Source organism: Ruditapes philippinarum, unplaced genomic scaffold (assembly GCF_026571515.1).
Source record: "Ruditapes philippinarum isolate M1 unplaced genomic scaffold, ASM2657151v2 ctg1819_1_1_1_1, whole genome shotgun sequence".
Lineage (NCBI taxonomy): Eukaryota > Metazoa > Mollusca > Bivalvia > Venerida > Veneridae > Ruditapes > Ruditapes philippinarum.
In genome coordinates this window covers 266,063-292,306 of record NW_026866564.1, presented here as the reverse complement: position 1 = coordinate 292,306, position 26,244 = coordinate 266,063, and the positions used below count along the sequence as shown (strand labels likewise).

Genomic DNA, 26,244 nt, shown 5'->3' with positions numbered 1-26,244 from the left:
GAAGTCAGTATACTACGTTAAACAAACATTACGTAAAACCATTGTCTTATCATGTGTACGTTTTGCTAAACCATTGTCATTTAATTCAATCAATGCCGGCTCTTTTTTGTGTCGAGCTTATTCCATTGCATTTTCACATACTGTGTAGATTTAAAAAATCACTATCCACACATAAGTTGGATAAATGGAGATTACAATTATTATGTTTGCATGCTAAACCATGGCATATTTGTATTGGCCGTCTTACAAGGCAAACAGATTTTATATTCAAATTTATTTTCAAAATTGTATAAAAATGACCTTGTCATTTTGAAATGTACAGACATAGAGACTGTCATAGTGTTATATGTAATGATCTTATAGAATAAATTAATTGTATAATTGTGTAAGTATTTTGTTTATTCAAGCATGCAAATAATTGAATATATAACCGACGTAGGAATAACTTTAATAAAAAATAACCGAAATGTATATTCATTATAAACTAAATGATGTTTTATATTGTGAATCATGCCTTTCATAAAAATGTATCACCATCCAGTCTGTCAAAGCACTTTGCAAACCTCGCGTTAAGAGTTATCCATTCTTTTATTTCATGCAAATAAATCATAGAGATAATTACAATATCATGACTCTATTAAATAAAATTTGTACAAATAACTTAGCACAAAATCACAAATTCAGAACTAAATCCAACAAGAAATATTTTCCTACTAGTTTTGTAAAACGAACAACTTTTAAGACGAAATATTGTTGTTAATATGGCGCTTCTAATTTATGTTCTTGTAAACACATCATCTGACTGATTTGCTGTACATTTCACATGAATACTCAAACTAAATCTATTCAAGTTGTGGCATAAGCCGTTTGTAGCACTCCTCCATTTGCAGTCAAGATCATCACTTTGCTACACATTTATGCCAAAATATCATACATTTTATTCAAGTACTTACCTCTATAGTCACGTTTATATCAATCATAAATATTCTAAATGCTGATAAGATTCAAACGAGATCCCTTTTGTAAAAACATTTAATCACCATATTAAGTATACAATGTATTAACTTTTTGCTTTAACTGTTCTATACATGTAGCTGGCGTTGCCTTGTTTTTTCCTTTTATCCGCATTTCCGAAGATGGTTCCATTATCATCTACCTATATAGACTCAACGACAGAAAAGGGTCTTAAAGTTGAAAATTTAGCTACATGTTTTCTTCCTTCGGCATCGTTAAAAAGTTCTTTCATATCCTGAAATAAAAAAATATTTTTAAGTAGTGTAATGAAAAAAGGGAAATAAACAATAAGACTTTCACGGTCATCAACAATAGAAGTTGTCCTGAACTCGGCAAATATCAGTTTGTCCCCCAGAGAGTACGAAACGTTCTTGGAAACGTTTCACAAAGAAAAAATATAAGCGTTTCTTGCATATACGTTGTTTTCTGAAGCATTAAATTTGAGTAAAAAGACAAATATAAACAAGGCGGTATTCGCATGTTTAACGCATACTTAAAAAATATGTTTGGAAACATTATCTCTGGAAAACTTTTTTCCTGATACAATGTGTTATCAGCCAACTTATGGTGTTTTCGTTTGAAATCCATTGCCTCTTGTTAGGGCATGTTGAGCGACAAAACCTTTGTCAAACATTCAATACAATAAAATTGCTTGTGACGTGTAAATAACTTTGTTTGTTAAATTAAAAAAGTGTTACTGGTAAATAAACTTTCTACATTTTCATGAAAATGAACATGAATCGGAAGTCATGATGCTTTCAGATAGTTCTAATCATGAAAGACATGATTGTGTAAAAAGACTGTCAGCTCCTATTTTACGACGAAAACTTAAGTTGGTACGAGTAAACAATGGGTTGATTTCATCGTCTAAAGATTCACTCCTTTGATGTTATATTTAATAATGTTTGTACTTAGACTGTAGACTTTTTTCAACAATACGTAATATGTTAAATATCAAAATGTTTCAACAAGCCGGTGTATAATGTTCCTTAGAAAGTTTTAAAGAAATGGCTCCTTTTAATTAATATTATTCCAACACTGTAAACCATCGTTTAATAAGCAGCACCGTCGGCTCAAAGTTAAGTAATTTATGTAATCTATATCAAGAAGCACTGGTACCTGGGCAACTTTTGTAGCTATATACGATCCTCCGGCCCCTCCAGTAACCAATTTGACATTATCTTCATTATCAGCGACGATAGTTGGCGCTATCGATGACCTCGGACGTTTACCTGGTTCCAGTCTATTCACCTTTGTTGGCTACAAATAAAACAAGGGTGTAAATTAGTTCATTTATTAGTTAATGAAAGGATTAATATGAATTAACATAGAAAAACTTATACGCAACCCTCGACACACTACACCAGCCACAATAGCAGGGCAACCAGAAGGCACCGAACCATGACCTGCAGAGGACATATGGGCGGCGAAAGGAGGGAACGGACATGTAATACGGATGAGAATAAGGTCTTATTTCGGACCGATTGATTTAAATAAATGTTTTTTAGCATAAAGGTGACTTTATTGCAACAGCACAGGACTTCTGTTTTGGAATTACTTTGGTCACAATATTCATGTAGTGTGTGTTTTAGTCATTGCAACATGTACTCTCTAACTGCCACGTGTTTGTTTTCATTTTTCGCGATGATAACCGAAGTCCATATTGTGATCATTATGGTAATACGATAAAACCAATGTTGTGGTATTACTAAAAACGCGATAACAAAAGGGTGACATACTAGTACAATATTGAAAATATGCCACTACGATGGTAAAAACTCAACAGTATCATCATCATCATCATAATCATCATCGCGCTATCGTAATGTAATGTTTTTGTTATGGTAGTTCATGGGCATTTTGTGTCCTTTTTTTAAAATTCTTATCGTTGAACGTTCTCTAAATTTACGACTAAAACATTATATTTTTCTAACATTGAGATACAACCATTTAAAGATAAGCGTTGCATGGGCTGTTCCGGCGGGGAAAGGGGCAATTGGTCATAACCACCCACTATTGCAAATTTGCTTTTATGTATAAAATAAAATATAACACCATGGTCTGGATGTTAACCTACGTCTTTTAGAAAGACATCGCGCAAAAGGGAAAAGAAATGATCTCATGATAATCTTCCCAATGGAAAACCTGTCTACGAAAGTCTGAAATAAGTCTTATACCTTGCTGTGTTTGACGACCTAACGGATCCGCGCCTGTGACAGTTAAATGTTTTAAAATAAAACAAATTAAAGTTAAACGAAATCACTCTTGCAGATAGATTTCTGCTTAGATTTTGGGTCGCAAGAAGGCTCCATATATCTTTTACACCATTCACTGTTTTAGATAAGGATGATGTCATGTTAAAAAGACTAACCGCTACTGAAAATATTGTTCAAGATCTTCTTCGTGAAGTGAATGATTTGAAATCTCGAGATAAGGTCCGACAGAACAAGGTTGCGTACTTAGAGAAACAGCTTCGTTTACAGCGACAGCACAGCTTTAACCTCGATAAATGTTAAAGAAATTAAAGTCATGTAACAAAAATGAAGAATCAGATCTAGCTTAAGTGTCCGAAGTTAAAACTGTCGTAAAATCTACAGCTGAGAGGGATCAAGATATCAAATTATAATTATCTTATATATGTCAAGCCAAATTAAAAAGCTGAATTGACCAAATCATTGTCATTTTTTATCATATCAAAAAAGTTTAGTTTGCCTTCTTCAATATTATTGGTCTATTTTGTCACCATGGATTACATAGTTAATATTTCAAATGTACCAGACCAAATAGCAGTAGTTTTTTTTTCTCTTTACATTTCGTAAATAATTCAAAATGATAGAGCAAGCAACATCTCTATATTTTTAAATATTATATATATATCCAAATAACCCCCTCAGGTTCTCGGTTTTTATATGTATGCATTGACTTTCTAATATTGTAGGTGATTCTAAGAATAGAATACGTAGACAGAACGTGGAAAGTCCAATTGCCTTCTTTGCTAAAATGGATGCTCATCTGGAACATGCTGGCATCCATCAAACCGTAGTATTTGACGTGGTCGTAACTTACATTGGAAACGCATACAACAAACATGTCGGTGTCTTTGTTGCTCCCGTAACCGGAACCTACGTATTCTCGACAACTCTTGTTTCCCGCCATTTTGCCAGTGCGCATGCAGAATTTGCTGTAAATGGAACAGCAATTACAAATATGTACGTAAGCGGCGGACACTCTGGGAGTTGAGATGATACGACCAGTCAAACTATTATTCTTCAGCTTCAGCAAGGTGATGACGTAGCAATTCAAAATCTTGACTCCGACAAAGGTTTTTATGGAGTCAGTCACAGCACATTTTCTGGATTTTTATTGTATGAAGGCTTCTCTCCTTCAGCTATAATAGAAAAATAAGACACAATAAAACTGAAGAACTAAAAACATTGTCATCAATTGAAACACCTTCATTTTTTCATGAAATAGCAAAAATATGACTATAAATAATTTGGTAAATTTAAATTAATGTTGGTGCCTGTTTCAAAAATATTTCACTCTAAATATTCAAGTCTTTTGAAAATTTAAAGGCTAAATATTTGAGAGCGTTTAATAACATAACATAACATCATAACATAGGATAACATTTTATTAACATATTTTTTAATTAATCGTATTTGAACACATTGATTGAACATCACGATTCTACATGCATGCATAAAAAGTATGTAATGAGAGAATAATATGCAAGAAATGAATGTAATAGAGATAATTGCATAGCCTTCATAATTATGTAGTAGATTAGGTGTAATTTTGATGTAAAATGATTTACATAATTGCGTAACAGCATATGTTTACACTATTCCCAGAGGGTAAATTATACATTCAATTTTAGCGTTATAAAAATGAAATACGCTTGTTGTGGTGATGAAAAAATATGTAAATAAGTGTTTCTAAAATTAGAAACAGGCCTCTTTCCCACTTGGCACTATTGTTGTAGTGTTGAAAATTAAAAGCCTTATGTTTTCTATAAATAGAATTTAGTTACCTTTTACCTAATATTTACTTTTTAATGTTCTTAGTTTGCTCAGGAGTACTCTTTAATAAGATAGATCTAATCGTCAGGATGACACCACCCTTTGAATGCAAAGGGAAATAAAACACAAATATTGAATGAATTTTAAACCAACTAAAGTTTTAATGAACTAAGTTTTTATTTACACTAAACTAAAAGTTACTTAAAACTTAACAAGTTGACAATAAGTACTGTAATATAAAATGTAAATATTTAAACCAGAAATGTGATTATCAGAATTAACTAGCTAAGTGAAAGATTTAAATCAGTTGAAAGTTGTTTAAAAAATGTAATAACTGAAAATATGAAAAATAACCTTAATGATTCTGTGCTGCTTAACTAATAAATCTAAATAGTAGCAATCCCTGTTTTAATCAGTATCAACGAAAAATAAAGATCTAATTATTCAAGATGGCTGCCACTTTAAACAAAGAAAAGATATTAATTAATCTTAATAATAATTACTAAAATTACTTACAAATTTATCAAAAATGTTTAAGTGAATTTGAATAATCTCTAAGGTTCATTTAAATGCCAAAGTGCCAAAAATAAATTAAATAATTAATTAATTTACCTTAGAGAGCTTTTAGAGATGTTACTTTTCCAAAAATTACCAGCGGAATGTCAATATTTCTTGAGATGCTTGTATGAATGGACTTCTGAATCCCGGAGGGAGCTAGTATCTACCTACAAGTGGCACTGTACTTGTCTGATTGGTCAAATTACAGTCCACCAGAATTTACTTAACAAATGCTTTAGGCTCATCAGTACTTTACATAACTATTCACAAAATAGATTATGATTCATGGAAAATTTTGCAGTAGCATCATTTACCATGAATAATGATTATTGAAAGAATAAAGTTTTACAAAATATTTCTAACAATAAAACTAGAAGCTAATATCAAACTAAACATATTTACAAACATATCTAAATGCTAAATCAGTAACTTTTATCTAACTAAGTTTAAGCATCAGTGTAGGTGAAAGTAGAACCAGTCTCTATACATTGTATGTAAAGAGTATTAGGCCATGCTAAGTTACTGTTAAAGAATGTATCAATAAGTTCTACAAAGTTACCTATTACAATTGTAATCAACATTAAAGTAGTGAATGATATACAAGAATGAAATGTCTGTAAAACAATACATGTTGATATAATTAAACTTTAAAATAAAACTTAAATCTAAATTAAAGTTTAACCTCTTATTATTTCTTCAAAAATATATATGAATATTGTATATGTTATCCTTTTTGTGTAATGTTATACAACATTATGTAATGATAATGTAAGCTGTTGTAAGTGGAATCCAACTTTTCAACACGTTGTATTAATTTTTATTTTTGTTTTTGTAAAAAAAAGGTGAGAAGTTGTGTTCATAAGCATTCTTATGCTTTAGGGCATTCAGAGTTCCTGGTTTCTTTTCCTGTTAACATTCTATGTTCAACATAGGGTGGTATATTTCAAAGGTATTATATACTTGTGAGTTATTATCTACATTTCCTTATACCAAGACGTTAAGTCTTGCGTTTGGGTGATCTCGTCACTGGTTTTAATACATATATGACGTACGCAGTTTTTACCTGATTTTACATTAGTTTTGCTTTGAGAATGAAATCCCTTCAAACTTCAATCAAAGAAAGCTACGGTGATTTGCAGACCATCAAAATCCTTATTTAAGTAGATATGTAGCACGAAATAGTTTTTCTACTATTATTTTGATATCAAAGTCGAGGATTTATTCTCCAAATTCGTTTAGTTTTGAGTACAGATGATTTCATTCAAACTGTAAGCATGATAAAAAGATTTTACTACTGACAGATACACCTATTCTAGATAGGAAATGGTTGGTTATAATTATAGTGTAAGTGTCGTCATTCTAAAAAACTTGCTCACTGCAAAATACGCCATTGAAATATCACCAATTAAAAACTTCCCTTCCTGGCCTTGTATTTATAATGCATAGGTAATTTGAATACTCTGAATAAAAGTCAAACAACGTGATTGTTTGGTATCATATAAAATCGGTTTTCTGAATACTAATATTGCTGAAGGAAATTTCTCCAGAGAAATCGTCATGAGTGAAAGTGTATGTCAAAGCACCAATATGAAAAGTCTTAGACAGAACAGAATACAGTACAGTTTCCGGATATTACATTGTAAATAGGAGATAATCCTTGAACGTTCTGCCCAGGGATAACCCTTGATTACTCTCCCTTAGCAAAATGTTCAATAACAAAAAGCCTAAAATCACGCGCATTCGCTGTTGAACTTAACAACTAACTATTATACTGTGCAGTTTTCTTTAAATCGAATAAAACGTGATGTTTTCTCTAGTAAATCCGGTAGTTTTTCGGTTCGCTTTATAATAAAAGTAGTAGGATGTTTTGCTATGCTGAAACGTGAAGGAAAATATCCGTGAGTCATTATATTCTTGCAGTTATGTTATTATATGGATAAAGAAGAGAAAATTTACCCCCCCCCCCCCCGCTAGAAAGATGTATACCCTTTTTTGTTCATTAGCATCTGCAGGAACAGGAGGGTGCATTTAAAACATGGGCTTGTATAATAAATCGATTCACGAATGATGCATTACCGCGATTCTGGCATATAAAAATAATGTCTGATATGATAATTTAGCGTTTCGTTATATCTTTTATTCATAATTTTCAATAAAAAAAATTAGAAATTATTATCATTTTTACTGTAACTAATTTTTATTAATTTGTTAATAATTATACTCATTTGAATACCTGCAGTTGTAAGCGACTTAAGTAAAAATGCAACACATCAAAAATCTTTAACTTCTGGGTCCTAAAGTTGTTGGATTTTAGGAGTTTTTTATTTATCAAATATTTATCAAAAATAAGAATTATATGTATTTATAAGAAAAGGACGCATGTTGTCAAAATTCCAGTAAAATGTGTGTATGTTTTTTTAAAGATTTTCACGTGTTTTGGAAAAAAAAAACATAGCATGGTAATAAAAGCTAATAACAAGAGCCTGGTTTGAGCCGGGTAATGCTCCCCGAATAGGTTTTGGACACAGGAAAGTACACCTCTTGTAGTTTCAGAGTTATGTCCCTGGAAAAAGTTCAAAGTGCAATAATTCCAAAATTAGGCAAGGCAGAGTTACTGTTCTTTGCACTGCACTTCTTATCAATGTGATCTATCAACCTACAACGTTTCTTGGTGATATCTCTTTTGATTTCCGGGTTATGTCCCTTACAACTTCAAAAAGTAAAAATAAACAAAGGGCAATAACTCCAGAATTAGACAATGCAGAGTTATGATTCTTGTGCACTGCACATCTACCCATTAAGATATATCTACCAACAAAGTTTCATGTTAATATCTTTTATAGTTTTACAGCTATGTCCTGGACAAGATTTTTCTAAAAGGGGAAATAATTCAAAAATGAGGCTTAACAGAGTTATGATTCTTTTGCACTGCACCTCTACTAAATGAGATCTATCTACCTATGATGTTTCATCTTGATATCTCTTATAGTTTTAGAGTTATGTTCCGGACAAAGTTCAAAGTGTTTAAAATGACAAAGGGCAATAACTCAAAAGTTAGGACAAAAAAAGTTATTGTTCTTATGCACTGCACATTTACCCATTGAGATCTATTCACCTACAAAGTTTCATGTTGATATATCTTATAGTTTTAGAGTTATGCCCCGGACAAGATTTTTCTATTAGGGGAGATAATTCAAAAACCCGGCAAAATAGAGTTATGGTTCTTTGACACTGCACTCAATGTCCTCTACCACTGTATGAAGTTTTAACAAATTATTTCAAAGGGTTTTCAAGTTATGCTCCGGACAAGACAACGGACGGACGGACTGACGGACGGACGGACGGACAAGGCGCCGACTATATGCTCCCCCGAAATGTTTCGGGGAGCATAAAAAGTATATATTAACGGCACATGTATACCGCTGTCGGTGCACTTTAATCTGATATTACAAAGAACATGAGACGTTGGCATAACGTGTCTGTACGATTTAATTTACACGAAATCAGTCATCTGTGACGTAATCATTACACAACATGTCACGTGACGAAGTCTTTTGTAGCTGATTCCTTGATTTGATCCACATTATCTGAAATAGAACACATCATGGTTACGTATATTAATTTCACAGCTATTTATGTAATATCTGATATAAATCATTTGCAAAGTATGGTAAACTTCGAGAGTAAATTTTGAATTTTTGGGTCACTGTGCGCATGCGCCTGTTGCTTTTTTCTTTACGAAGTGTAAACGTCATGACAATCAAGAAATCTAGAACGGACCTATTGCTAGAATCAGGTGTCTCACAGCAAGATTTGTTAAAAAAGGAAGTTTTCACAGTTCAATTTAGCAGCTATGTTAAGTTAGATTTATTAAAAAGCATATCAAAAAAACGTTTTTCAACGAGTTTTGGTATTATATAAATCTAAATCTACACTTACTCTCATGATATTTTCATTATCATTCATAACCAATTAAAATTACAAACGACATAATTTGTTGGGTTTGGATTTTTTGTGATATTGTATCGGCATATTACTACGTTAAATCAAATATGCAATTTTAAAGGGACTCCACTGAGCTATTGTTTTTTGTTGGTTTTTTGTTGTTGTTGTTTTTTGTCATGACAGGACTGGAAATATTTTTCGAGTTTTGTTTATATACAATTTGATGTATGTCTTGTCCCGTGCAAAGTTTCAGATTATTCCCTCATTCCGTTTTCCCAGAATAATCTTTTTAATTTTTCTGCAAAATGACACAAAACTGAAAAGTTTTGAACTCAAATCAGGTAAGGAATCACAAAATTAATCGATATCATATCTAATTTTGTGTATATATCTCTTTTGTATATATCATCTTTTCAGATTTTTTTTATTTAAAAGAGTGCTCCTCTTGACTTATGCAAGAATTTCAAATTTCATTTTTAAGGCTTTTTGACTTCAGTGGAGTTCCTTTAAAAGTCAGTGGTATGTTGGACTCTGTCTTATAGTAGAACCTTTGGGTTTTCATATTGAATCTGTTGCAAAATGGTCTTTGAAATTGGATGCCTCTTTACACATATAATAGATTGTTAATGCTATTTCTCTGACATTTGTTTTTTATCCAAAGTAATATTACGTACCAATTTAATGCATGGGAATTGCCACGTTGAGAAGAATATCAGCAGAAAGGCGATATATAGAATTGTTCCAATAACATAGCATACTAATGTCAAAATTAGAGATGACTTCTTTACACACAATGTCTGCGCAATATTTTTCACTCCATATGAACAATATTCGGTCCCACAGTCCTGGCAAAGGTTTTGGTCAAACGTTACATACAAATAGCCTTCGTCACACATTTCCATGCAGTATCCATCCGACAGCACAGGTTTGTTACAATCTTCAACTTTTATACAGTTTTTACCATCTGCGACCATTGTAGGTCCACATGATGAAACACAAATAGACCGATTTCCGGTTTTAATCATAAATGGCTTATCAGCTGGACATGTCCAATTTAGTTGTGAATAAATTGATGACTCATCATTGAATGTAATGCGTGTCTGCAAAGAAAATACATATAAAATAAACATATAAAATATTTTTATTTTGATATTATATTATTAAGTTTAATGTTTGTCTACCGCTTAAATAAATACATATGGAAATAAAAACATTTTGTTAGTGAGAGATTTCATTGATAGAAACACACTGTACTTGGATAGAGTCCTGGTTTCTAAAAATAATAGATTTAGGGATCTGGAATTACTTGGGAAAAAATACAGATACCGTAAATACCGTAAATCATTTCTATTGTAATGCAAGTCCGCAAATCTACTACCTTACACACAAACAAACAAATCCTCTATATCTTTACTTGCCAAATTTAAACATTTCTGCATTCACTTTTTTAGCACCAGAAAAATGATAAGCTGGGAATGTGTTTTCGAAAGCAAGTTGTGTAAAACGTCATACATAGTATCTATTTCACAATGTGTACTCAGATGTAATATACACAAAACAATTGACATATACTTTTAATTTTATAACGACTCGAATTTGACATTTTACAGAACAAAAACCATATAAAATATGACATTTGTTATCGTATGACATTTTGTGGTTATTATACAATATTGAGTACAATACTGATTCTATTGGATCATAAACAGCGCAAAACCAATCAGACTTGTTTGGCCCGTCCAAAAAAGGTTTGAAAGTTGTTGTACCGTTCAATAGAATTTCTTTTTATTACTGAAAAATTTAAAACAATGGGCAATTGTTTTGTGTTCGGCCCCCAAATTTTCCCCGGGATTGGACCCAAAAAAATATATTTTTATTTTCAATTGGACTTTGGGTACTGTGCACAAACACAGTCATTTTTTTAGTGACGTTTTTTTGCTTATATAAACATGCTTTCAGACGCGCAAAACAAAAATATTGTCAATGTGATAATTGAGATCAGGGGTGTCAATGTGATATTATTGGTGAGGACTAGTTTATATTAAATAACGACAGACATGTATATATCGGTTTAATACATTTCTAATTAAACAACCAAAAGAATAAGTTTACAGTCTTATTTCCTTTTATTAAACAGCGCCGGCTTTATATGGAGTAAAAGTGCCGTTAACACGCGTGTAATGATAAAAGTACATGTATGTTATTTTAGAAAACACAGAAAAATCATGTAAATTGAAAGAATTTATTTTAAAATGTTTACAGTAATAAATAAAAACGTAACATATTATTTGAACGAACTATAAAAAAATACATAAACAGCAACTTACGGTAGTTATAGAACATATATATCCAATTAAACAAGCAGCGAGCAGTGAATTTCGACACGCCATTATTGACATTTAGAAGTACGCTGGCATTTCCGTTATCTATTTTTAGAATCAATTTCATTTTCTCTGACATATACCTATCTGTGTAATCATGGCTACGAGTACAGAAAATAATGCAGAATATTCTGCAAATGATTGCCGTGATCAGGATTTAAAAACTAAGATACCAGCTTTACCCGAAGGGAAGACAAAGCATTTCTTTGTTTCTTACACCAGTTTAGACAAAGAACGTGTTCATTCAGTAATTGAGGACGTCGAAAAGAGATTTGGTCTACAATGTGTATTTGATGAACGGGACTTTCAGGGTGGGAAGGATATAACAGTAAATATACGTGAAGGAATGATGTCTTCATTAAAGGTATTACTCTTTTTAACACCAAATTTTCTCGAAAGTGGTTGGTGTAAGTATGAAACTGACGCGGCATTTATAAACTCTATGGGTTGTGGCTATAGCTGTATTGTGCCTGTACTTCTTGAAGAGTGTGAGATACCGCCTACACTTGTGACCTTGACCTACATTGATGCAACCATACCGGGATTAGATGTGCCAGCCAAAATTGCAGCTTCACTTTTACGCCCTGGTATGTACATATGTGACTAAGTATGCTGTAAAGTCAATTCTCATATTTAGTTTAAAGGCACACTATGGATAAAAAATGTCAAACATTTGTTAAATAATGTTTAAATAATTGATTCAGAGCATGATGATATTTAAAACAGCTAATTAAATTAGTAATGATTGTGCACACATGTGTAGCAAATTAATTAATAATAATTTGTAATTATACAAATTGCCAACATAGCAAAAAAAAGAAAAGGTTGTTAATTATAATATGTTGCAAATGACAAATGATATTTTAAATAAAAAAATAAAAGGTCTTGGACAAATAAAAATAATGGCATTTCTGAGGCATTATAATGGGCCTTTAAACTCATTTCAGTCATTTGGATTATGATTATAAACTATATACATATGTTTGATTAATGTTAAAATCATGACTGTATCTTTTTTTCTTTTCTTTTTTGCTACGATAGTGACGCAAACAATCCTTAGTTGTACTTTTCTATTGAATATGCGAAGAATAGACAGTGCTGTTTCTTTAAACGGTGATTTTTATTACACCTTAAATTTGTTCTCATTTCTGTTCTGTAGGCTATAATTTCATTTTAAATTGGAGCTTTAATAAAATCACCATGTACTATACTCAAATGTAATATTAGAAAATATTGGCAATTACTACACAGTCTTTTTAAATTTGAAATAGGCATGTTGTTATTTCACACAAAGTAGATATGTCATGTTTACAATTGTACACACTATAGCTGGTCATTATAGGCTGATTATAAAGAAACAGACTTTACTTGATTCATATTCATGAATGCAGCTTCCCACACATAGTTTATTCATTCTGTCATTCAAATTAGATATATTCTGTAAGAATCTCATAGATTTCATTTAATTTCTGTGATTATTTTTTTCTCTAGGATGAGGATAGTATAACATTCAACCATCTATATGAGAATAATATGAAGTACATGACCTCAAATATATATTTTATCATTAAACAAAAATCTTTATTAACAAAAAAGTTTAAATATGTTACATCTATACATTCTACTTTACAACAGTTATTTGATTGAGTTAAGTGTTTACTTTCGAGTCCGCTTACTTATATCAAAATGTTTTGTTACAATGTTTATCAACGAAACATGCTGGGGATGCTAGAGGAAAATCCGTTTCAGTGTGTATTTTCAATAAGCTTATCTACATGTCAAACCTACAGGTTGGACCACGTACAAAAGCGCATGTAAACGCTGTAGCTGCGTTTGAAATTGCCCAATGATGCATTTTTATCAAAAAGTTGTATAGAGATCTACATGTCACGGTTATGAACTGTACACTATTTAGGGGAGAAAGTGTGTAAGCGGCCGGATAGCTCAGTCGGTAGAGCCACGGTACGGTATTCTGGGCGTCCTGGGTTCGAGTCCACGTTAGGCTGCACATTTTTCTCACCCTGTGATATTTGGCGCCCAACGTGGGGCCCGTGATGGTATAAGCTCCTAGTCCAATTTCACATTTTTCTCTGTACCCATTGGAAATTCGAGGACGAATTTCAATGTAGCGGGGGAGGGAGTATGTCACGGTTAAGAACTGTTCACTATCTAGGGGAGAAAGTGTGTAAACGGCCGGATAGCTCAGTCGGTAGAGCCACGGTACGGTATTCCGGGGGTCACGGGTTCGAGTCCCGGTTAGGCTGCACATTTTTCTCACCCTGTGACATACATATAGATAGATATATATGGAAATTTCAGTTTGTCCGTAGTTGTAATATAAGAGAAAATAGCAGGCTTTCTTTAAAGGGACTTCACTGATGTGTTTTAACATGACGGAACTTTAAATAATTTTTCGTGAGAAATGTTTCATTTGATGAAGACTGGGGCTAATAACTTATGTTCAAAATTTCAGATCATTCGTTCATTTCGTTTTTCCAGAATAATTATTCTAAATTTGAAAAAAAATGAACCAAAACAATACTTTTTATGCCCCCGGGCATATAGTAATTGAACCGTCCGTCCGTCCGTCTGTCCGTCTGTCCGTACGAGGTTAACCTAGAACGGCAAGTTGGATTTTTCTTAAGTTCTACCTGTACCAATGGCTTCTAAGTTTACACACTTACTAATCAATACAAAGTACATAATCTGGGCAAGTTTCATAACTCTGGCTTTCATATTTACCAAGTTATTGCCCTTTTCAGCACTTTGAAAATGAATAATGGTTAACCTAAAACGGCAAGTTGGAAATATCTTAAGTTCTATCTATCCTAATGGCTTTATAATTTCCACACTTACTTATCAATTCAAAGCACATGATATTGCCAAGTTATATAACTGTGTCATCCATATTTCCCAGTTATTTCCCTTTTTTCACTTTGAAAATAGGGCCTTGTCTGGTTAACCTATTTCGGCAAGTTGGATTTATCTTAGATTTCTCCTAATTGCTTAATTTCTTTACTGATATCTTTCATATTAAGTAGGTGGATACCTTTCATGGTCCTCTAATTTTTTTTGGAGTAAGCGGTCTCTAGGGTCAAGGTCACTGGTTTAAAAAATAAATATAAACCTTTTTGCTCATACAGCCTTTATTTTTTAGTTGATGTCTTAGTTTAATACAAACACCTCATCTTTTGGGTGTAGTATGGGGTCATTTGGGTCAAGGTCAATGTTACCAATGTCAAGGTCACCAATGTCAAAAAAAGTTTTTTACATTTTTAAAGGTGTATTGACCTTATTCTATAGACAGACAGATGTTATTTATAATTGATAGAAACATAAACTTTGATGGAGTTAGTGGTCAGTTGGGTCAAGGTCACCAGTGCTAAAAATAGATTTTTACACATTTGCTCATACAGCCTTTATTAAGTGACAGATATGTTTTATATTTGGTAGGAAGATAACTTGCATGGTATTCATCCTTTGATTGGGGTAGGGATCAGTGGGTCAAGGTCACTTGTGCTAAAAATAGATTTTTACACTTTTGCCCATACAGCTTTTATTTATTGACAGTTGTATTTCATATTTGGTAGGAAGATAACTTGCATGGTATTCTTCTTTGGATGGAGTAAGGGGTCAGTTGGGTCAAGGTCACAAGTGCTAAAAATAGATTTTTACACTTTTGCCCATACAGCCTTTATTTATTGACAGATGTATTTCATATTTGGTAGGAAGATAACTTACATGGTATTCTTCTTTTGGATAGAGTTAGGGGTCAGTTTGGTCAAGGTCACCAGTGCTCAAAATAGATTATTACACTTTTGCCCATACAGCCTTTATTTAATGACAGATGTATTTCATATTTGGTAGGAAGATAACTTGCATGAAGTTGAATATTTTTCAACTTCACAAATCAGAGCAATGACTTGGCAACTTATATTTTTCACAATTACAAAATGCCATGACTTTGTCAAGCTATAAAACTTGTGTTTACAATTTTTTGGCGATTTTTCTGTCCATAACTGAGTGAATGGGTTACCATTTTTTTGAGGTATTGCTACTGACAAGAATCTGAGCCGGGGGCATTTGTGTTTAACAAACACGTTCTTGTTTCACTTAAATTTGGCTAAGAATAGCACAAAATTACAATTTTCAATTTATTTTTGAGTTTATTTCTTAATTTTCTTCTGCAATTCTTTTTGATCTAGATATCCCAGCTGATCTATGTAAGTTATTCAAATTTTATGTTTTGGGGTTTTGCACCTCTATGAAATTCCTTTAAATATTTTTTTACGACATGGGAATTTATTATTTATGTTATGGTGTCTAATATTGTACCTTTTTTCAGATACTGATGACGGTTTATTCTCACTTAACATTAGGATGATGAACCGATATTGTAAGTTAAACTTTTGCAAGTAACTGTGATATCTATTTTTAGTTCACACTTTAAAATATGTAACCAATGAACTTCAAGTATTTGCATCATGTGATATGTCAGTCAAACTTATAATTGATTCCGGTCTTATCTATTAAGCCTCATTTTTGTAGTCAAAAAAACCTTAAATAGATTCAAATTTTACTCCATCTAGCTTCGTTTGCATTTTACGAGTAAGAAATATCCATATCAAATTTATATAGTACTCAGTCTATCCTCGTTCCAATTGCCAAAACAGTCATTTCATAGTCATATAGTACTGAAGGTTACTCGTTAGTTATTTCTCTCACATAATTGAAATTCAAATTCAAATTGTGTATCATTAAATCTAGTGATTATATGTAAGCGTATTGCTGCGTTTTGATGTCGTCTGCAACGAACGTTAACAAAGGTCTGTCGACATGTTAAATAAAATTAACGAATCTTCTTGTTTTTACCTTACCTAACCTTACCTTAATATGATGAAAAATAATGATTTTGTGATTTTTTAGCTTCGTAAATTCACGAATTCAGCTTCATGAATTTAGGCGTTTTACTTTATGAATTTGTATATTTCAGACGAGAATGGATATTGTTTTATCATTCCGGCATCACGTGATAACCTTAGTGTCGCAAGACCTGCCAAGTATCGTTTTTCAGTTGACAATAACCTGATTGAAAAATTGAAGGAAAATAAAGTTGAGGTATGTAGTCTATGTGGTTGTGCAGGTACTGGTAATTTTTACTCCGGATCCCGGCAGTAAGCCACGCTAAATTAACAAGAACACAATCCAGCCACCGCATCGTTCCTGGGCAGATTATCACGCAGTTAACCATTACTAGATGCCTTCACCTTTGTAAGGAACTGATAACTTCTGTATTTGCCAATGCAGAGTACATTACGAATGACCAAAGAAAGGATTTCATGATCAGTCACAAGGAAAATTACCCGCACCGTCCGGGAATCGAACCGGGATCACCCTATTCACAGTCCAACGATATGAGCGTACGAGACGGTGCCTGTAGTCTAGTATTGTTCTGGCATGTACTTATCTACAAAGCTACAGCGTCATACCATAAACTGGTTAAGATTTTTAATGTCTGCGCAGTAGTTAACAAAACATGAACTCTAAAGAATTGATTTACTAACCTGTAAAAAGGAGTGATGTAACTAGTATGTTATACTATCTCCTTTCTGAATAATGACCTGTCGACATCTTCTGGGTAGACTATCGTACAACTTCTGGATATAATATAGTGGCACCTTATTCCACACATGTACCAACTGAGCCTTCAGGTCATTGACATTATGTACTAGATAAAGTCGATTTTTCGACGTGTTTTTCATCAGTAATTGTTACCAAACGTTTCCGATAGGACTACAATCTGGGGACTGTGTTTGCAAACTAAGCTGGGGTATTTTGATTTCTATGTTTTATTTAATTCCTCGGACTGTCGGGAGCGGTGGCAGGGAGCGTTGTCATCCTGATAGAGTCAGGTATTAACACCAAATATTTTCGCAATAAATTGAGGAAAATTCGAGTCAAAATCGCAATGTAATGTTCAGAAATCATGATACCATTTACGAGTTCCAATTCCATTATAAGTAATGCAACCCCAGACCCTGATTTTAATTGTTGACTGGGGCCCGTCAGTAACATATCCAAAGCATTCAGGTCGCCACTTTTTCCGAGCTCTTTCTCCAAACTTTTGTTTTCCTGTCAGGTTTAATAACAACCATCATTTCTCAACTAAAACAATATTCTTCAAATGATTTTCTTATTTATATTCCTATGGTTTTCCTAACGGATCGTTGTTTATATCCAAAGAAATTAAGTCTCCTCTATACAGAACGAGTAGAAAGTTTCACAGGTGCTATTTCATTACATATTTCGGTAATACACTTCAAACTAGATCAAGCACATTTGTTTTACAGTCCTTAACAAAGTGTGGTCGGCGTAAACCGATGTTGCTTTTGGTCTGCCAGGTCTGTGGACATTTTCAATGTATCCCCTTTGTTTCCACCGCTTTAAAATCCTAGAAGTAGTCATTACCATTGATTTACTTTCTCTTTTTTATGTATTTGATCCGGCAAATCACCAATGAAAATACGGAAAAAAATGGTTCACTGCAGTGAAAAATAAAATTTTATAGTGTAAAATGCGAAAAATGAAAACCAATCAATATTTCATTTACAAGTGTGTAAATATATATACTTATTGAACAAATGTTTAATGATGAATTACCTTGAAATGATATATTGGTTCTAATTAAACGTGCTTTTTCTCTTCCAGGTACCAGAAAAGCTGTTACAAAAGACAGTTGATATCTTGAACAAGGATCTTATAATGTCCTCATACGATTATCTAAGCCGTTTGAAAAACTTCGCCTGGGCATTTCTTCTGGCACCACTTTACGCGTTGATTTCTTTAATAGCTGAAATGTCATGGGTTCTTGATCATGCACAGAGAGGAAGGGTCTTAGCTTTCTCAAACTACAGTCTGTCTGTTCTTATGGGTATTTTTATGGGTTTATCATTTGTCATCATTCAAATAATGATATGCTTCTTGCCAACATGCTGTCATAGGAAACAGGTAAACAATTTTTATTACATCATCTGTTCATTTATTGACAAAGGGCACACCTTCGAACTACATGACAATTTTCTAATAGACCCTTACTTTTATGATGATGTTTACACCTTAGAAACACATGACAATCTTCATAACAGATTGGTTGCATTTATGACAATGTTTACACCTTAGAAGATGAGTTTCAAGTACAAAAATAGTAGAATCTATTACAAGAAAACAAGCGACTTATTAATTTCTTCAAAGAAAGGGGTATATTATATCGACGAAAACTGCACCGTTTTCTACACACTAGAATATGTTTTAACATGTCTAAGGTGCATTGGGATACAATCATTATAAATTGTAAGTATTAAATAATTAAAAGATTTATTAAAAAATGTCTTTTGCAGAGAGATTGTTCCTTACAAGGCAAACTTTGGCGGAAGATTGGTGCAGAATGTGTTAAAAACAACATTTTATTGTTGTTCACTGGAAGGCGGAACAGCAAACCGTCTGTATCCTTTTAATAATAAATATGTTCATATTGACTCATTCCCTAAAAGCATCGGCTACTTAACCCAGGGGTCAATGACTCGATCAACTGGCGAGAGTAATTTCTCCATGACATATGATCTTGTACATTAAGTCTTGGAAATTAGACATTTTCAGCTCGACTATTCGATAAGAATAAGTAGAGCCATTGTAGTCACCCGAGCGTCGGCGTCGGCGTCTGCATCGGCGTCGGCGTAACCACTTATGTTAAAGTTTTTGTAATAGTTCAAATATTTTCAAAGTCCATTGACATATGGCTTTGAAACATTGCACACTTGTTCACCATCATTACCCCTACCTTTAAACAGGAGGAGGTAACTGTATCAATCATTTTGACAGAATTATGCCCCTTTTTCGACTTAGAAATATGTTAAAGTTTTTGTAATAGTTCACATATTAAGTCCAATAACATATGGCTTTGAAACTTTGCACACTTGTTAACCAATATTATCCCAACCTGTAAACAGGAGGAAACAACTGTATCAAGCATTTTGACAGAATTATGCCCCTTTTTGACTTAGAATTTACGTTAAAGTTTTTGTAATACCTCAAATATTTTCAAAGTCCATTGACATATGGCTTTGAAATTTTGCACACTTGTTCACCATTATTACTCCAACCTGTAAACAGGAGGAGGTAATTGTATCAAGCATTTTCTTTTACTATCAAGCACTAAGAATAGTCGAGAGTTGCTGTCCTACCGACAGCTCTTGTTAATCATCTTTTTTCGTTCTATTTTTTTAAGTATAAACATAATGTTCAAAATCTCGTTCAAAATGTCACAAACGAAACAGAAAATGGAACGCCAAAACCAAACCAATGTTGTTGTTTTTTTTCAATATTGCCCTCACACGCCGTCGTTTCAAATTGTCTATGCCCAACAACTTCAATATCCATGCACACGTGTCAAAAATAGTCCGACAAAATTTGTGTAAATAAAAAAATAAACAAAAAATACTTTCAAAAATAAGTGTATTTTGGTATCTGTTTCTTGAATGCCGTTTCAAAGAAAAAAAATTTGTGAGCGAACGTTATAATTGTATCAAGCAAGAATATCAACAGTCTACAGCAGTTAACTCCCTTGATCAGTACATATACAATATCATAATATTACATAATTACCGTAATGCCAGATTGTAGAATCAAAAAACCTTATCAAAATAATTCATTCGGATTGATTTCTTTCCTGAAAATGGTTGCTCGAGTGCGAACTAAAGATATAAATCATTATTTTTTTCATAATTTGTTGATCGTTTTTCATCCGTACTTTCAAGTACTTTGATTTTCTCCTTGACGATATCTAGCTCCTTGTAATGAGATATAACATAGCAAGATGTAAGGTAATATTTGATGATTTTTCATTTATTTATTTTTATTTATTTTTTCCTTTTATTTTTCATTTCATTAGCTTGACTATTTTCGAAGAAATAAAACTGATGTATTGTTACGGTTATGTTGCCGTTGCCGTCTCCCAAAGGTTAACGTTGATCATTACTTTTTTAAGTTCTTCGGGTATTGTCTTCATACTTGTCCACAAGAAACCTTGGGCAGACCAGACTAAACTTGACCTTCATTCAAATGGCTGAATTTTGCTAGATTTTTGCTGATTTTTGCTATTAGTGGCTATAACTTTCATTTTAATTGATTGTCTTCAAATTTTAACACAATAATCCTAAAGGGTAGATCTTAAAGTAGACCAGATAGACCTTGACTTTCACTCATAAATGACCTTGACCCTGAATATCGAAATATTGAAATTGTCTTCCTTTGTTGTAACCGTCTATAACTTAATTATCAATGAATGGATTGACTTCATATTAAGATACAGTTTTCTTAAGGATAGGCTCAACTTGAACTTGGCTTATATATGACCTTGACCTTGAAGTTAAATCATGCAATTTTCTCTGATTTTTGCAATCATTGACTGTAACTTGGTTATTGACAAATATACGTGTATTATCTCTATATTTAGAGAATTTTTTGGACAAGACCTTCTGAAAGATTGAACTGACCCTAAGCTAAACATGTGACCTTGACCTTTAATTGACATTGACGGGCAAAGTAAAATTATTGAAATTTTACCCAAGGGCAATGGTATTGAGACCATGCACACAGTTTTAGATGTAAAAATTTAACTTTGATATAAGCTGACATAGATTTTGAAGAATTGACCTACTTTTAATATCAGCTGGCCTAGCTAATTTGACGAAGTGTCATATTTTCTTGTCCTTTGATGTACAGCTATGAAATTTGGACCGTGTACCAGTTTTATGTGTATAATTTGAATTTGATGTAAGCTCACCTAGACCTTGATAAAGTGACCAACGTTCTTGTCATTTGATGTACAGCTCTAAAATTTGGACCATGTAAACAGAAATATAAAATTGATTTTTGATACCAGCTAACCTAGATTTTGTTAAGTGGCCTTCTTTTTTGTTCTTTGATCTACCGCTTTGAAGTTTGGACCATGTGCATAGTTTCAAGTGTAAAATTTAACTTTATTATCAAATGACCTTGATGAGTTGACGAAGTTACCTATGTTTTGGTCCTTTGATGTATAGCTTTGAAATTTGGATAATGTGCATCAATTTAGATCTAAAACTGAAATTTGATATCAGTTGACCTAGATGATTTGACAGAGTGTGACCTATTTTCTTATCCTTTGATGTACAGCTATGGCATATATAAACGTTATCGCGCATATCAGACGGGTAAATCCGTTAGTTTTACCCCTTACCGAAAATTTCATCTGGCAATGGGTTGCCCGACGAGTGGCGTGCTTTAAAATTACGTCTGTTCCCACATTTTATGAATGAACTTCGTTAAATTTGCGTCATTTTGGCGCAACTTTCCATTTCTTACGCTGAGATTAAAAATATTGTATTATTTTAGCATGTTGAGTTCTTTTTCAAATTATGTGAAGATTAAAGAGTGTTATTCGTATTATTCAGGAGTACTTCGTTGGAATAATAAAATCAAGAAACATTGTTCCTGTTGATCATACATTGACGCATGAGGTAATTTATTTTCTTTATACGAATACCAGAGTTTAGATGTAAATACCCATAAAAACAATTGTAGAACAGTCTCATTTTTACTCTACATGATTTCTTTATTTATTTTTTATGTGATGTCAGAGATCAAAGAGCAATATCAAATGGCAACATCACTTCATTGCTCGTTGACATTATCTTTGTTGTTAGTTATTACGTTTTAGATGTCTGTCTTAAATATATAATTATAATATCATATTTTATCATTTACATAATGTATCGATCGTACAGTTTACTGTGATAAGTGCTGCCTTTATCTTAATAATTTATAAACGTCTTTAATTGTAAAACTCTCTGAAAATATACAGTAGATATATTTAAAGCATCCTTGTTAACACTGATAGCTACTTTTGGTGAACCGCAATTATTTATTATACTTATCTGAATGGTAACTTATCTGAACGAAAATTTTCCAGTGAATTCATGTACCCAACAAACAGTATTTCATTATATTTGAAATATCTTCGTGTTAACCATATCTTTTCAAAATAAATTGCAAATTATTCTAATTCTATTACACAATATGAGGCAAATGGCGGATATACGAGTTTGTTATAGAATCCAAATATATCAGCAATCTCATTGGTCCAAACAAAAGTCCACATAACTATTTTTATTGAATTACTTTTTTGCACAGCGTTCGCGTATTCGATTTAACGCCTGACATCTTGTTTGCGGTGCTTTTTCTTATATCGCACACCGAATAAAAACAGGCAAAAACTGTGTTTAGTATTTATGTTTTCTTCTTTTCTTTTTCTTATTAATTTTCAATCTTTGCCTTTTTATCTATCTACTAAAACAATTATTAACTATTGAGCCAATAAATATGATGTGATATCCACCGGCAAAAAATTATATTGATCTCAACGGCATTTCTTCTGCTGTTGAATATCACTTCATATTCAAAGGCTCACTTGTCAATAATTGTTTAATGTATGTGAAATACTGGCACATTTGATCTTGCATGTAGTTATCGGCAATCTAATCGATCACTCAAGTGTATTTTATTTCCATTGATAAATATTTTCATCGTATACAGTTAAGAATACATTTTTTCATAAAGTTAAGCATAAAATGTTTATTTTCAGAGTTATGCAGATATGTTAATTGAAACACATCTGGAGCAAAGTTTTCATATCATGGCAGACGATTTTGATTTTCTACCAGACGCCCCAATCAATCGTCACAACGTAAAGAAAGGGAAAATGTGCATTTGTCAACAACTTCAACTTAACCTATAATGTTTCGTTTGGGGACGTTTCAGTGTGCATACTTATTTCATAGACACCTTTAAAAATATGAAAAATAAAATTCTAATTTGATCATTTCTATAACAAAATTAACTTATGTTCTCCTCGAGATAGGACTGGTCTATCATCTTGTGAAATAAATTAATCTCTCATACGAATATTAAAGACACATTTTGCCTCTAAAATCCATATTTCTTAATTCTTTAGAAATGTCAAATATATGTTTAATAATGTTACGATAATGTGTTATGTGCATGTTAGATATTTTATGACTGAAAAAAGTAATGCTGAACATGTAGCCATGTGTTGAAAAGGTAGATAAACGTAAACAAAATAGTATTTTGACTTTTATACAAACATTTATTCACAATAATTATACCAAAGGCAACAGAACTAAAGATGAACAAGATGCTACATGTATATGCATATATAGCAAATAAGTATGTTTCTGGAAAATGTAACGAGATACTAAAATTTAAATGATTTTGAGAAATAGATAATTGAGTATAGCATTTCTAAGGCAAAATGGGCCTATAAAAATAAATGTTATAATTAATATGTGTAAAATTGGAATAATATAACTATAAACTAGAACATATGTAAAATCTTATATGAAAAAAAATAGTATTATAAGTATATGTAGTGTTAATGAAATAAAAAAAGTCATCCGGAATCTGGAAAATGCAAACAAATTATGTTAAGGCGATAATAAATTTGTATTATATTTGTGAATACAATAGAAAAGAGGGGACTTGAACTTTGTAAATACCAAAAAAGAAGGGTTGGAAATTCCCGAATATCAAAAATGGAGGAAATGGAATTTTGAGAATATGAAAAAAGAAAGAATTGGATATTTGTGAATATCAATATAGAGAAATGGAAATTTGTGAATTATCAATATTAAGGAGAGAATGAAAATTAGTGAATATAAAAAGGGGATGGAAATTTGTGAATGCCAAAAATAAAAGACGAATGGAAAGTTGTTAGTATCAAAACATTAGCATTAGAAGTTTGTGAATATCAAAAATGCGGAAATGGAAATTTGTGAATATTGAAAAATAGGAAAATGGTAATCAGAGGACTGAAAGCACAGCGTGTGACGGGTATGAATGCTTCATCATAATTTAGGGTAACACATCACATCTAACCACCAGTATATCAGTTGTTAATAGGAAAGATGCATGACTTGCTCTTTATATCAGCACGTTATTTTCTTCACAACGTGGTAAAATGATTCTGCGTTTGGACAACTAGCCACATGTTCCAAGAAGAAAATTTAAGAGATCTTGATCTGTATAACTTGTATGTGTTCCATATTGTCTATCATACGTGTTGTGTATATGGATTGAAGGTTATACGTAATCAAATGATATAAAGTAACATTGTATGACATTATGACGGTTTATATATTTTGTTGAATAATTCGCATGTACAGTCGCTATTTCAAGTCGCTAACAACATTTTAAACATTTTTAATGATATAACACTTTTTATTGTTTATTTACAATATACACAACGTATAATGGGTTTGGGATGACGTCATCATGTGATCGTCGTGTAGATATAATGAATAATACATCTCAGATCTAACGCTTCCAAGTATATCATAGTATATAAATTATGTTTATTCTTGGTCTATTCGGATTCAGTGAAATTCTATAATTTGAGCAGAAGCATGCTTAACTCCTAATATTGTATTACTTATATTTACATACTTTAAATAGATCCCCAATGACATTAAACATAATGTTTAAATAGTATTGCAGTTACATTTTTAAAGTATGTGTTTTGCTTTATAGTACAGTAAACTTCACATATAGCGAACACGGTTATAGCGAACTTCCGGTTATAAGGAACAAAATATTTTGGCCCGAATTTTGCCCTTCTTTATTTATTGTAAAAAATTACGGTTACAGCGAACACGGTTATAAGGAATTATCGCTTATAAGGAACTCATTTTTTAGTCCCAATCCCATCAAAAGTGCTGAAAAATACACTTTTATAACGAACTCCAAAATATCAGCTTTCCGTAAACAGATCACGCATTTTCTACTTTCGTTTTCATCGGCACAGAATAAAACTTGGCCGAGTGTAGCGGATATATTAGGGACAAATCATGACGATGATAGTCAATCTTCCGAAGAAGATATCTATTTAGATGATCTGCCGGTTGTGTCAAAAAATGAAGCTATTGATTGCTTGCACAAGATTAGGTCATACTTCGAGTCTAATGCACATGTTGAAGAAACAGTTTTAAAAAGTTTACTGAACATTGAATTTAACCAACATTCCCAAACTAAAATTAGCGACTTTTTCGAGGCAAAAAGATTATTTTTGTGCATGAAACTGTTTCGTTAATAAATAACAATATTGCTGATATGGTACATATCATATAATTATCTTATAGATATATTTATACATAAAAATTAAACTAAAAAGAAACAATATTGCAATTATTCCTTTTTTTTCTTTATTGAATCAA

The 26,244-nt window shown here is 32.2% G+C and overlaps 2 protein-coding genes across 2 annotated transcripts in view; one reads left to right on the top strand and one right to left on the bottom strand.

Annotated features, from left to right (window-relative positions):
- LOC132732924 (uncharacterized) overlaps positions 1 to 23,823 on the top strand; it is a 32,533-nt gene extending 8,710 nt beyond the window's left edge. Inside the window, exons 9-18 of the mRNA XM_060719449.1 lie at positions 3,355 to 3,525; positions 3,953 to 4,197; positions 12,000 to 12,507; positions 16,266 to 16,316; positions 16,914 to 17,038; positions 18,629 to 18,928; positions 19,318 to 19,422; positions 20,764 to 20,799; positions 22,411 to 22,476; positions 23,601 to 23,823. Of these exons, the coding sequence (XP_060575432.1) occupies positions 3,355 to 3,525; positions 3,953 to 4,197; positions 12,000 to 12,507; positions 16,266 to 16,316; positions 16,914 to 17,038; positions 18,629 to 18,928; positions 19,318 to 19,422; positions 20,764 to 20,799; positions 22,411 to 22,476; positions 23,601 to 23,753 (1,760 nt within the window). The 3' untranslated portion in view covers positions 23,754 to 23,823. The remainder of the gene's footprint in view (positions 1 to 3,354; positions 3,526 to 3,952; positions 4,198 to 11,999; positions 12,508 to 16,265; positions 16,317 to 16,913; positions 17,039 to 18,628; positions 18,929 to 19,317; positions 19,423 to 20,763; positions 20,800 to 22,410; positions 22,477 to 23,600) is intronic.
- On the bottom strand, positions 9,007 to 11,991 carry LOC132732934 (uncharacterized). Its single transcript, XM_060719459.1, has 3 exons — positions 11,867 to 11,991; positions 10,214 to 10,639; positions 9,007 to 9,181 (listed from the first exon to the last, which is right to left on the bottom strand). The coding sequence occupies exons 1-3, from the start codon at positions 11,936 to 11,938 to the stop codon at positions 9,098 to 9,100; spliced, it is 582 nt and encodes a 193-aa protein (XP_060575442.1). The 5' UTR covers positions 11,939 to 11,991; the 3' UTR covers positions 9,007 to 9,097.
- Positions 23,824 to 26,244: the final 2,421 nt, after the last annotated feature.